This window comes from Danio aesculapii, chromosome 13, assembly GCF_903798145.1.
Source record: "Danio aesculapii chromosome 13, fDanAes4.1, whole genome shotgun sequence".
NCBI lineage: Eukaryota > Metazoa > Chordata > Actinopteri > Cypriniformes > Danionidae > Danio > Danio aesculapii.
Genome location: NC_079447.1, coordinates 38020068 through 38033768, shown reverse-complemented (window position 1 = coordinate 38033768; position 13701 = coordinate 38020068). Strand labels below are relative to the sequence as shown.

The following is a 13701-nucleotide window of genomic DNA, read 5'->3' as shown; positions in this document are numbered from 1 at the left end:
AGGGTACCAAACACGAGAAAGGGTACTAAAAGGTGGAGCTAGACGCGCAGCTGAACGCTATTGGTTTACAGAGATACGTCATTCGCTTACGCAACAAGCCAGAATGAAAACAAAAAACCCGCCATGTTTGAAATACACAGCGAGAGATTATAGCGGAATTATAAATACATATAATAATAAGCCATGGTCGATCCCGGCTCAAGCCAACCTTGTCGTCGTCTTGATGAACAGCCACAAAGGCATGGAGTAGAGCAAATTTACCCTGTGCCTTGTAGGTTTTTTACGAGGCAGTCTGAAGTGCGAGCGGTTTCGCTTTCTCCCTTGCGTTCGCCGCGCGTCTATATCTGAAATAACAAACTTCTTGAGCTGATGATAATAACCTGCGCTTGATTATTGATGTGCTTTTGAAACCCGATCCTGTCACACACTGACACACGCGAGAGTAAAGCGCGAAAAAGCAAAGGTGGAGCCAGAAAAAAAGGAGCACATTATTTTTCAGCAAACATGAACAAAATGCCATGTATAACTATTATCTTCACCTTTTGGACTAATATGAACTGGGAATGATGGAATTACTATCTAACAGAGGCTACATGAGCTGCTGAAGATTACAGACACAGATGAGAGGTTTTCGCTGACTGTAGGCTATATTTTGTGCTGTTTTTGAACCTAAATACGGGCAAAATGTCTGCTGTGTGTAGTTCTTCTGCAGTTGGTAACATATCGGAGACTGTAAGGGTCTGTATGTGTTTATATATGTTCATTTATTTATTTAATATAATTACAGACGTTACAGTAGGCTATTTCACACTGTCATTGATCTGCAGTTATAATCAACTCATGTTCATAGAAAAGTTAGTAATAAACATTTCTACACAAGTATTTATGTGTGTAAAGCATCTGTTTTGTGAGAAATGCTTCTCATATGATATGTGAATGACCTGCACAGCTTTACAGTAGACATTTCCTCGAGCAAAAATGATGTCGACTAAAACTTTCTGTCATACACCACGCCCACCAAAAGGGTACCCTTGGTAGTGGAAACGCAAACCTGATAAAGGTGACCCGTACCGACCCGAAACGTACCGTACCAGTCAGTGGAAACGAGCCATAACAGTTCATACTATTTGGGTCCCATTCATGAACAGTGGCTTTCTGCACAATGAGTTGAATCTGCATTAGTGCAATCACTTATTTATAAGCTCTCATCATTTAATAAATGTGTTAACGTCCTTGGACTCATACTGTACAACAATAAATAATTCAGGAAAGAGGTGTTAATCAGAATAGTACTCACTCCGAAGAATCTATGAAGTATATTCCCAGAGCTCCGATGCTGAGTGCAAAGACCAACACCACCTGGAGGGGGAGAGAGAGAGAAAGAGAAGAGAGAACAGGGAAAGGATATCATTAGTGAAGGTCCGCTGAGGACAGTGCCACTTACAGAGAACATTTTAATCCTGGAGCTGTTCAGAGATGAGCACAACTCGTTTCCACCCATAAAACACATATGAATGACACATAATGATCCTTTCACCATATATCTACAAACATAGAGTGCCGTCAACCTAAACATTCTTTAGGGAAATTGTGAGCACATATAAATATTTAGACATCCCTTTGAAAACTCACTAGGCATAGAGACAGCTCCAGTTAGAGATCTCAGAAAAAGGAAGGAACTGAAAGCATGTGAGATTAACTTTTGAGAGACATTGAGAGGAACGTCTGAGCGAAGCGAGATGTATTTTAAAAATGACTGAACATCATTCATATTCACCTGTTATCATTGAACCCAAGACAATAGGCTTTGGGTGTGTGCATATCAAATCAACACAGGCTGAAGTTGAAGTGCAAAAGTGTACTTAAACATACATCTGACTGCAGTTTCAAGGTAAAATGAATGCTAAGGCACAGTATGATGCGGTTTTCTTTTTCTTTTATAATACTATTAATATTAACAGAGAGATATAAATAATAAATAAAGGATTATTTTTGTGCAGTTCTTTGCACCAAACCAATTAAATGCTACAAAAGGTGAACAGTGTCTGTGATTGTAATCAAATATGTTAGCCTCACTTATGTTTTTTTCATATAGACAAAATCTTTATTGTGGTCAGTTTGGTTTGCAAGTTTGTACAGTATTGTACTAGTGATCCAGAGTGCCCAGTTTCAAGTCTGGTAAAGCACGGTTACACAAAAGAGATACAAGCGCAGTTATATATCCATGGCTAACATTGCTTAAATGTAAGCGGAAAATGGATGTTTTTAAAACTTCAGTACAGATTGGTACAGCAATTCAGTATCGTGACAACACTAGTCCAGAGTTGGATTTATTTTTCTCAAAGATCTTGTATTTATGATGAGAAAGTAGGACCACAAAGACTCCTTCAACACATCCTAAAGATTCTCAATAGGGTTAGGATCTGGACTCTGTGGTGGTCAATCCATGTGTTACAACTATGTCTCAAGCTACCTGAAGAGCTCTTTTACAAATTGATCCTAATGAATCCTGACATTTTCATCTTGGAATATGCCCCTGACATCAAGTAAGACAAAAAAACATTGATGGAATCACCTGGTTGGTCATTCTGTATTTACAGGTAATAGGCTGAACTCACATAACATTGATCAAAGAAGGAGTGGAGCATCCACAGATTTTACCACTGCCCCCACAGGCTTGCATGGTACGCATAATTATCCATGCTGTAATTTTCCAGGCTGCTACCTATTTGCTTAGTTAAATCCAGGTGGAGACTTAAGGGTGGGCAGCTTATTTAATGAGTTGAGTGTTGAGTGAGCAGATTGTGATGACCTGGCTTGGGTTCACATTAATCGATGCTTCACACAAACTTCATTGCTTCAAGTTATGTAAAGTGCATTTAAAAAAGCAAAAATGTGCCAAACATCTTCCAAAGTTTGTAATATGAATCTGCTGTCAACAAAAAAAAGCATTTTTTGCAAACAGGTCTATAGCTTCATATTTGAAAATAAATGAAAGCAATACTTTTATAATTTACACAATAACATTTCATTTGAGTGCAACATGAACATGATCACTGCTTAAAAACATTATTTTATATGCTTTTATATGTGATGCTTAATATCTTATCAGTGTTTCTTAATAACTCTGGCAATATAACTCTTAGGGCTAGGCGATATGACAAATCATATTTCAACATAAGTAAATGTATAATCCTATAACGATATCTATCTTTTCTGTAAATTCAATCAATCGAGGGAAAAAAAAGGTAATAACCTTGACCTTAAAAATTATAATTTTTTTATTATTAAAACTGACTTTACTCCATCCAAACTATAGGAATATATTTTATACATGTAATGCTCTGTTAAATGTCACTAGGGAATTATTGAAAATAATTACAATTTCACAGCAGGGCTAATCATTTTGCCTTCAACTGCATATTGGCCAAATGGAAAGAACTCATTTATATATGAGTATATTTAGGACTTTTTAGAACATCTGTTTTATTAAGAATGTAGAAACGGATAACAATTATTAAATATAGCTGCAAGCAGCAATTAAAGGACCAAGTGAAACAATGAGTTTTTTTAAAACATTTTAAGTATGTTTCACTTAAAAATATTAGAAAATCATGAAAACATTGATATGTTGTGGTCAGTGTTGGGTGACAATGAAGAACCTTAAGTTTGGTGTCAATATTTTTAAGCATTGCAGAGTTACAGCCTCAGATGCACTTTGACAATGTTCTCGGCATGACCCAATGAACAAGTTGAGATAATTTTACCACAATAAACATGGTCAACATTTATAAGCTATTTTGGAAGATTCATTATTGATGGTTAGTTAAGGGTTTATAACGCGGGACTACTAGGTGGCGCAGTTACCAAATGTATGTGTTCTGGTTACTGTGAGACACCAATGACACACCAATAAAAAACACACGATTTCAGGCCAAATATAAAATACTGCTAAATAAAATGATAAATGTTTATACAAGCTTTACATTTTTTCACCATGCGGATATTCACATTTCTTCCTGTGTGTGTTCCTGGTGGTGTGTAAGATTGCAGTCATCCAAATAACAAAAAAAGCATTACTATAAATGTAACATATTTTTCAACACTAAAAAATAAACCAAAGTGATTAATATGAAAGAATTTAGACTTTTTATTTGAAACCAACATTTTAGTGACATCATTTAAAGTCACTTTTAATCAATTTAAAATGTCTATTTGGAAGTCATAGTTAAACAAACAAATAAAAGCATCAAAGATACTGACCTCAAACTTTTTAATAGTAGTGCATTTTTATACACCACACAACTCACAGTACTCATGCCCCTGAACAAAGGGAGCCCCAGAGCCATCAGCCCTGCAACACAATGGTGCGCAGGGCATGGGACAAGGGTCAAATCATTTGATCTTCTCTGAGCCGCTGCATAAGAGATGCACGCTCTCCCCATATCAAGTGAAACTGATACAACAGCTATCAAATGGCTGCTACAGTATGTTATGGTGTGTGCTAGAGTAGTGAACATGCATATACACCCAACACGAGCACAACATGACCAACAAGTGTCAACCACACACTTTCCAAACACCAAAAAAGGTATTGGAAGGAGCCATTAAAATTATTTTAAAATGAGAGATTTTAAGATGACTTGTCAGAGATTTTACAATGACTTGCTGTTCTCCAACCATAGTAAACTGTGCTTCAATGTAAAAAGAGAAAACTGAATACTTAGAATTTGTTACACCTAAAATAATTACTCTTCAACTTACAGTTTACAGTAATAAATTCAGTTGAGCAAAAAAGCTCAAGGTGTATCAAGTTGAAGTCATTTTTTTAGATTGACCCAATGGTTCAGTTTTTACAGTGCATTATCAATAAGACCATATGATAACACGGTTGTCTTTTGAAAATTGCACACATTTGATCCAGTTATATGTAATGTGGTGCTCATACAGTATGGATACAACAGGTTGAAGTCTGGCCTATGGCGAGTCCCAATTTCAGTATCCCCCTGTTAATGGTTTGGGGTTGCTTTGTTGCAGCAAGACCTGGTCAGCTCACCATCACAGAATCCATCATGAATTGTAAGGTGTATCAGAGGGTGCTTGAGGAACATGTGAGACCATCTGTCCCAACTGGACCATGCAACATGACAATGACCCAAAACAGACCAGTAAATCAACCAAGGACTGGCTGAAAACTAAGAAATAGAGAGTCCTGGAACAAGGACTGAAAACCCAGATCTTAATCCCATTGAGATGCTGTGGGGTGACTTTAAAGGGCACATAGGTTACCCCTTTTTTCATATTTAATATAAGTCTTTTGTTCTTATAATCGCCGTCCTCGGCTGCCTCAGGAAGCAGATCTCACATAACGTTTGTGAGAAATAATACAGTAAGAACTTTAACAATCAGTATTTGATGTAATTTTTTTTGTGGAGTTGCAACGAGTCACACACAATGTCATTACAAAGTTCACGCACACACACAGTGAGGACACACACACATAGCGCAGACACACACACACACACATAGCGCAGACACACACACACACACACACATAGCGCAGACACACACACAAAGCGCAGACACACACATACAGAGAGAGAGAGAAAGAGAGAGAGAGAGAGAGAGGAGAGAGAGAGAGAGAGGAGAGAGAGAGAGAGAGAGAGAGGAGAGAGAGAGAGAGGAGAGAGAGGAGAGAGAGAGAGAGAGAGAGAGAGAGAGGAGAGAGAGAGAGAGAGAGAGAGAGAGAGAGAGAGAGAGAGAGAGAGAGAGAGAGACAGCGCGTTTAGCTTTGCACTCGTTTTGCACGCATATGTGACATGATACTGGTAATATCCACTACTGTATGGATATCTGTTATGTTAATGTACAAAATAAACCTGATTTAACGTCCACAAACCGGGATTGAAGCGTCTTCTTTTATAATTGTTCTGGCACGCGGCTGTGCTGATGAAGTGAATCTGAAGCGAATCGCTATAATTCATTACACACGTGCACTGTTTTAAAACTTTTTAAACTTGTAAAACTCTTTTATTTTTACTTGTAAAACTCTTGATCACGTTTGATGATGATTGATGAACCTAGCGAACTGAACACACCTTTTATTCCCGGTTGCTTTGTGCTCGTCCTGTCTTGTTGATATGATTATACACATGACTACCGGGACATGTTAATGCTCGCAGCTGTCAATCAATATTGGTGGCCGGGGGGACCGCACTCCTACGTAAAGTTGCGGTCGATCTGAAAACCGCTCCAATTGGTCCACGGTTTTTATGTTGTTAAATTAGGAAGAAAAAAAAGGACTGGGTGTGTTTATTTCACCCTAATATGACTATACTTACACACATTTCTGTCCAAACAATCTACAAGTAGATTTTTCACCATAGGTGCCCTTTAAAGGAGCTGTACATGCAAGAAACCCCTGAAACATCTCACAGATAAAAGAATTCTGCATTGAAGAGTGGGCTATACACTTTCCTCAAATCGATGTCAGAGACTGGTAGATGGCTACAAAAAAGTCTCACTGCAATTATTTCAGCCAAAGGGCCTAACTTTTTCCTCAGTTAGAATGTGCATTTTTGTAGAATTACATTTACAGAAGATCTTGAAATGTTTTTTTTTTCAGTTTTAATTGTTTAGTTATGTTACCTTAATCTTTCTGCATTGTTAAAATTTGAGATTACACAACCATATATCAAAAAACAACCTTACAAAATACCCAGGTTCTCATCCGCTGTCCTATTTTTTTTCACATAACTGTAACTATTGTTTAAACATCTCTGCTAAAATGTTACTAAATCGTTAAATTTAGTCTAAAGTTAAAAATGTTGTCTAATTTAGTTAAAGAGTCCATATTGGTATCTCAAAAACATGTATTTGTGCCTAACATTTTAAAAGGTACACTTTTGTACTTTTTATGTACTAATATGTACCCTTGAGGTATAACTATGAACACATTAGGTACAAATGTGCCACCCCACTGACAGATCTAGTCCTTTATTTCTGTGAGTGTACTTACTGTAACTAGTAATGAACAGTTAATATCTTAATAATATTAAAGTCTAGGGTTGGGCGATTTGGCCTTAAAATCAAAATCTCAATAAATTAAACATTTTAACTCACTTACGATTAATGAACGATTATTTTATTTAATTATAATATTTTTGACCCTCACAGTTCATTGACAGGTTTTGTACAGTAAATATGCTCACATATTACTAGTGAGAGATTTTTGAATGAAGGGTGCATTACTTGATTTTAAAATAACTGAAGGAAACACACACCATCTACTATCTATAAACATCAACGTTGAACAACTGAAATTAAAACACACGTTGCCTAAAAAACTGAAAATAAATAACTTGCACTTTTGGAAACAACTGAAATCATTTTCAATGTTTTTTATATTAAAAATAGAACTTAAGCTTCAAGTTTCTTCACAGTTGTTTGTTTTTCTGAATGCTACCTTAATGTAGAAGTAGCTCAAACTCACTCATTCAGAGGCGGGAACTGGCGGACATGCAATAACTTCAAAAGTTAAACAAAAAACACAAGTTTCCATATGGAGCTCCTCCACGAGGCTCGACACTTGTAAACACTAGCTTCAACAGGTTCGCAACTCCCTCTCCGCTCCGCCCACACTTGTCAACGATACCAAACCAAGCAATCACAGAGCTTGCGCTATGCATCATTGCAACGTGTAGCTAATCTTTTTGAGAGGAGCTCGTCAGCATCAGTGTCAGCGAAGGCGAGGGCTCTCGACACAGAAGAATAAACAGAATGTCGATTTTGATTACTTTTCGATTAATTGCCCAGCCTTATTAGAGGCACAATTATATTATTAAAGACAGGTTATAATCCAGTAGCTAATAGCATGAATCTTCATCTAAACGAAAGTGTTACCAGAATATGTGAAACACTGCAGTGTTTCATGACTGCTTGTTGAATAAATAAGTTGATATAAGGATTCATGAAGACAGCTTTAAAATGTTCAAAGGCATTTTTAACAAATTACTTGAATAAAATTCAACAAATCACTAGGTAAGACAGGGGCTTGGGTTCGGTGTCATATTTACCTAACCATGAAAGTTCTAAGCCAGCCATGGTACTATTTAACACACACACTTGGCAAAAATACTGTTGTTGAAATATTCACAAATGTTCTCACATATCTTTTATCTGATATCTTGTTTTATCTTTTATCATACACCTTTACCAACTATGACCAAAATGAATTTAAATACATAAGAGGAATTATTGTATTTGAATCCCAGCCGGTATTTTTCTTTAATCAGTGAATGACTTTAAAAGTGGCATTATGAAAATGGGCTCAGAAGTATATACATCTTTCTGAAATATAGACTTTGAAACTGCAGGCCAGCGAAAAGGCAGAATTGCACAACCCTTGTGATTAAAGAGCACGGATGTGAAGTACCCTCGCCTGTCTTTTCCAGTAAGTAGATTTTTGGCAGACTACCATATCAGTTGAAAATCCCTGCCCTGCAAAGAGAGAAAGAGAGAGAAAGAGAGAGAGAGAGAGAGAGAGAGAGGGAGAGGGAGAGAGGGAGGGAGGAAGGGAGGGAGGGAGGGAGAGAGAGAGAGAGAGAGAGAGGGAGAGAGGGAGGGAGGAAGGGAGGGAGGGAGGGAGAGAGAGAGAGAGAGAGAGGGAGGAAAAAATGCAATATAATAAGATTTATACTGCTGTTTCTTATTGAGTCTACTGAATGAGAACGCTTCTCAAACAGCTTTTTGTTTCACATCTCTAAATTCACAATACAGTCTGCCAGCTTCCATACGGACAAGTTTTTTTTTCCACTGGAAGTTAAAATCTTAACTTTTAATCTCTATTTAAAATCTTACTGTACCTGAATGATGCTGGACCACGGAGATGGGAATCCTCGTGCAGGCAATAGTCAAAATTCTATTCAGTTAAATTCATCTTTATTTCTATAGCGCTTTTACAATCTAGATTGCGTAAAAGCAGCTTCACATAGAAGATTATAGTGAATTGGAACAGTGTCAGTCCAGTTCAGTGTGGTTTAATATTCATTGCTGAGAGCCCAAACACTGAAGAGCAAATCCATCAATGCTCTACAAGTCCCAAATCATGCAAGCCAGTGGCAACAGCGGCGAAAAAAAAAAAAAAACTTCACCAATTGGCGAAAGTGAAGGATAAAAAACCTCACGAGAAACCAAGCTCAGTTGGGCACGACCATTTCTCCTATGGTATTAGTAGACTGTCTGCTTAGTATCCGTTGAAAATGCTGCTAAAAAGACATTTAACTGACTATAAGAAACTTAGCAAGTACATGTCAACTTACACTAACCCTAACCCCAACCTATCAGTCTACTTATAATCTAATGAGAATTAGTTGGCATGTAGATGCAATGTAACTTAAATTCAACAAACGGACCATCAAAATAAAGTGCGACCAAATACACAAATTGTATTACATTACATTACATATTTTGTGCAGCCAATACTGCATAGAGAGGAAGGAGAGTTCTCCTCCTTAAAGAGTTGTGCTGGATTATCAGCAAATGCAAAGTTCATTTTAGTAAATCAGTGGAATTTTGATACATTGCTTGTGATACTTCACACATTTTTGCATTTAAACAAATCCTGAACAGAGACTGGCAATACATCAATGGTATGAAGACGCACAAACACACACCCCAAATTTCAGCAGGGGAGTGTGCATAACATTCTGTATTTATTTTATGCACTGCGTTTGTCAAAGTTATCGGTGCCAAAGGCTCAAGTGATGGCATTCTGTATTTTACCTTTCGCTTGGCTTTTTCAGTGGCTCTGAACTTTCAAACCACCCCTAAATAAATTTTTTTAATGTGGAAATATTACAAACAAAAATTTTGGATTCAATGTGCAGTAACCTTAACTGTTACCTTTTCAAATTAAATGTTATCTTGAATTGCTTATTTATATTTTTCCTCCACATGAAACTATTAAATATTTGTGAAGTAAATCAGGTCATCTTTAAAGATGTATGCTCACATCCTCATGTGTAGTAAACAAAACCAAACCATTCATTCACACAGAACATGCACACTTCATATTAAAATTGTCATTTTGGACTTTAATATTCACAAACAATAACCTAGAACACAATGTAATCAAGTGCACATTACCACTTTTGATCTTTTCACCAAAAAATGTCTTCACATTTTAATTATGTTCCATATTTATGACTGTATTCGAGAAACTATTTTATAAAATCAGGCACTAGGGATGAGGCAAACACCTTTAGCTGTAACCATAGCACCATTTGAACACAGTCTCTCGTACCTTACTGCTTAAATGACACTTGATCAAAGCTGAAAAGCGTGTCACAGAACACTCTAGGCACTCTAAAACTGGAAATGGAACAAGTCCTGTCACTGGTCTAGGTTAAGTTTCCAGGTGAATGGAAAAGTCTTTTTTGTGTGGTGTAAGGTGAATGGCTTGTCTTGGCCCTAAAGGTCTAAAGGGCTGTTGGCTGAAGAGTGGACATCTCAAACATTAAAGACTGGAAACTGCAGCTGCCAGACAGGCTGTTTGTGTATCCAACAATGGAGAACTATACCGGCTCATCTCATGGGGTCAGAGGCAGGGGTCTATTTGAAAAGTAATTCTACACACATATGAGTTCTGCACCAATGGTTAGCTCTTTTGAGCAATTTTAGACCCAATGACTCATTATGTGTGCAAAATAATTGGACATTTTTAAGATCAAATTACGTTTTATGGCCAGATCATCTCAACTAGGGATGGGCAAGCTCGGCTCCGTAAAATTTGTACTTATTATTATTATTATTATTATTATTATTAGTAGTAGTAGTAGTAGTAGTAGAAGTAGTAGTAGTAGTAGTAGTAGTAGTAGTAGTAGTAGTAGTTGTAGTATTAGTATTATTATAAATGACTTATTACGAAATGGGAAAAAAGCTCAAACTGCACTTTTTAAATCAGGGATGGCCAAACTCAATACTGGAGGGCCGGTGTCCTGCAGAGTTTTGCTTTAACTCTAATCAAACATCCCTGAACATGCTAATCAGTGTCTTGAAGATTACTAGAAAGCTATAGGCAGGTATGTTTGATTATGGTTGGAGGTAAACTCTGCAGGGAAACTGGCCCTCCAGGATTGAGTTTGGCCATCCCTGATTTAAACTGTTAATTTAAGCTTTTCCCCATTTCATAATTATGATTTTAGCACCTTGCAGTTATAACGTTTTTCAGACAGACACCCCTCCCCTCAAATTAGAAAAAAAAAGGATTAATAAAAAAAAATAAAAAATAAAAATAAAAAAAAATTAATAATAATAATAATGAAAATTGAAAGTTTTGCAAATCATGAAGGATTATTTTGACCCTAGACCATAACAACTAGTGATGCTCTTCCATGATTACAGATAGCGGACTATTAATCATTCACATTTAAATTGACTGAAAAATAATCTATTTGAAAATCACATTCAAAATCAAATACATGTCAATAATATTGACAAAAAGAAGGGTTCACTTGATCCTCATCACATAACAAATTAAATGGAACAGAACAGGTCGTGAGTTGTGAACAAGTTAAAAAATACTTTTTTCAAGGTTTGGACTTTGAGATTTGGGTGGGGGTAAAAAAAATCTTTAAATAGGTCTGGAGTTGTCCATAAATTGGGACTTGGGGATTGGGGTTGGGGGAGATTAAAACAAACATTTATAGCTTTTTTATGCTGTGCAATAGAAGCAAGTGCAGGATATACGTAGGTATAAGTTATAAAGTCCAGTTATAGAAAAACTACAGTGATATTTACAAATGGATGGACTATGAACATTATATACAGGTTGTATTACTGTAGCTTTGAACAGAGATTTACAATAGATGAGTATATGTAGTTGAAGTGTGCAAATAGATATGAATATAATTACAAATGTATATGTACAGTGGGTATGTACAATTCAAAATGAATGAATCAGTGCAATGTAGTGCAATGAATATGTGCAATTTTTAAATGTGCAAATTTTAAAAAGTGCAGTGATTATGGCGAGTATAGTTATGAGAGTGTGGCGATGTATGAGAAGGGCAAAGAGTGATTTACTCTCACTCATGTGGTTTTAAACCTTTATTAGTTTCTTTTTTTCTGTTGAACACAAAAAAATGACTATTTATCAATAAATAAAAAACATTATAATTATAAAAAAACCTTGTGCATTTATGAAGTGTGCAAAACACAAGTGAGTGGGCTTGACACACCACCTGTAGAAGCACTCTTCTTTCTCTACAAAAAAACCTCTAGCACCTAAAAAACTTCATTCTAATTCCTGAGAACTATGTGTATTGGTTTTTAGTGAATTGCTGAAAGCCTCTTCAATTGTAAGTCGCTTTGACCAAAAGCATCTGCATTTAGATAATTGTTAGAAGATATTTTTTAAAATGCTGGTTTGATGGCCAGCATTCAGCATTCGTCAACACAAAACCTTGCTTTGTGTTCAACAGAAGAAAATAAAAACTCTAAAAGGTTTTGAACAAGTAATCGCACTCAAAGAACACTCTGAAGTTAGTCCATGAAAATACCTAGCACAATCATCGTATCTGACAAAACAATAAAAAATAAAGCAATCGGTGAACCATTTAGTTTGTCCTCGACCACAAACAATACCCACACTACTTTACACAGCCCTTCATTTCAAGTTCATGAAGCAGTTGGCTTAGCTTAACGTTTATCCTGTCAAAGCAATACATAAACCTTTTTGAAAAAGCCAGATCACCACATCCATTATTGATGACCAGAGGCTGATTATTTTCATCCAGGCTGTATTTGGATTGATATCCCACATTGTCTAGTGAGAAAACACCTTGATGCATTTTTAATTTGTGCTCTTTGTCTGGCCGATAGCGAGTTCCATTGAGAAGCAGCTGGAGGAAGAGGAGCTGTTCGGCTCAAGATAAGTGGAAAGAGAGAAAAATATCGCTCCTCCTCCAGCGAAAGAGATACTAAGCACTTCAACACCCTTCAGAAGAGATGCTTTTGATCAAAGATGCATGTGAAGCACATTAATGCAGCTTCATTTTGAGTAGAATGGCTGCCAATTGCCTTCACGATCTTCTTCCACAAGAGGGCATAGTGTGCTTGTTTAGACTGACCCAATCAAGAACCTTCAGTGATGTATTGTGAGCTTTCAGCAAGTTGGTAACATGACTAAATATTTTGATCCTTATAATAGGAAACTAAAATATTATATAAATTGTAAGAGGGAAAAATGGAATTACTTGCTTTGAGAGAAGACCAGATGAATGGATGACATAAGAGATCATGCATAATTTGAACCAAATTTAGTTCTATTGCTGAATAAATCCCCCAAAATTATTAACATAATGCTAAAAAGTCTTACTACAGCTCAAATAGTAGAGCATAGCTCTAGCAACACTAAGGTGGTGGGTTCAATTCACAGTAAAACACAAAACTGGAATCAAAAAGACATGTATTCAATTCAATTTCAAATTCATGAATGTAAATCTCCAATACGCTCATTTCCATTGAGTTTCTTGCTGGAAAGCGGAGTATTTCAGCTGTCCTGATGGAGATGATAAGAGGCATCGTCTTTAAACTGACCCAGTTATTCATCTGGAAACATCGGTGCCAGTCCTGTGCTCATCTCCCGCACGAGCTCCCTGCAAACCCATTACTGCAATTATAACACTGGAGGAGCAAAGG

General features: G+C 36.6%; 1 protein-coding gene across 1 annotated transcript in view; it reads right to left on the bottom strand.

Annotated features, from left to right (window-relative positions):
• Positions 1–13701, bottom strand: part of kcnma1a (potassium large conductance calcium-activated channel, subfamily M, alpha member 1a) — a 379548-nt gene that overhangs the window by 183630 nt on the left and 182217 nt on the right. Inside the window, 1 exon segment of the mRNA XM_056471109.1 lies at positions 1298–1359. Coding sequence (XP_056327084.1) covers positions 1298–1359 — 62 coding nt within the window.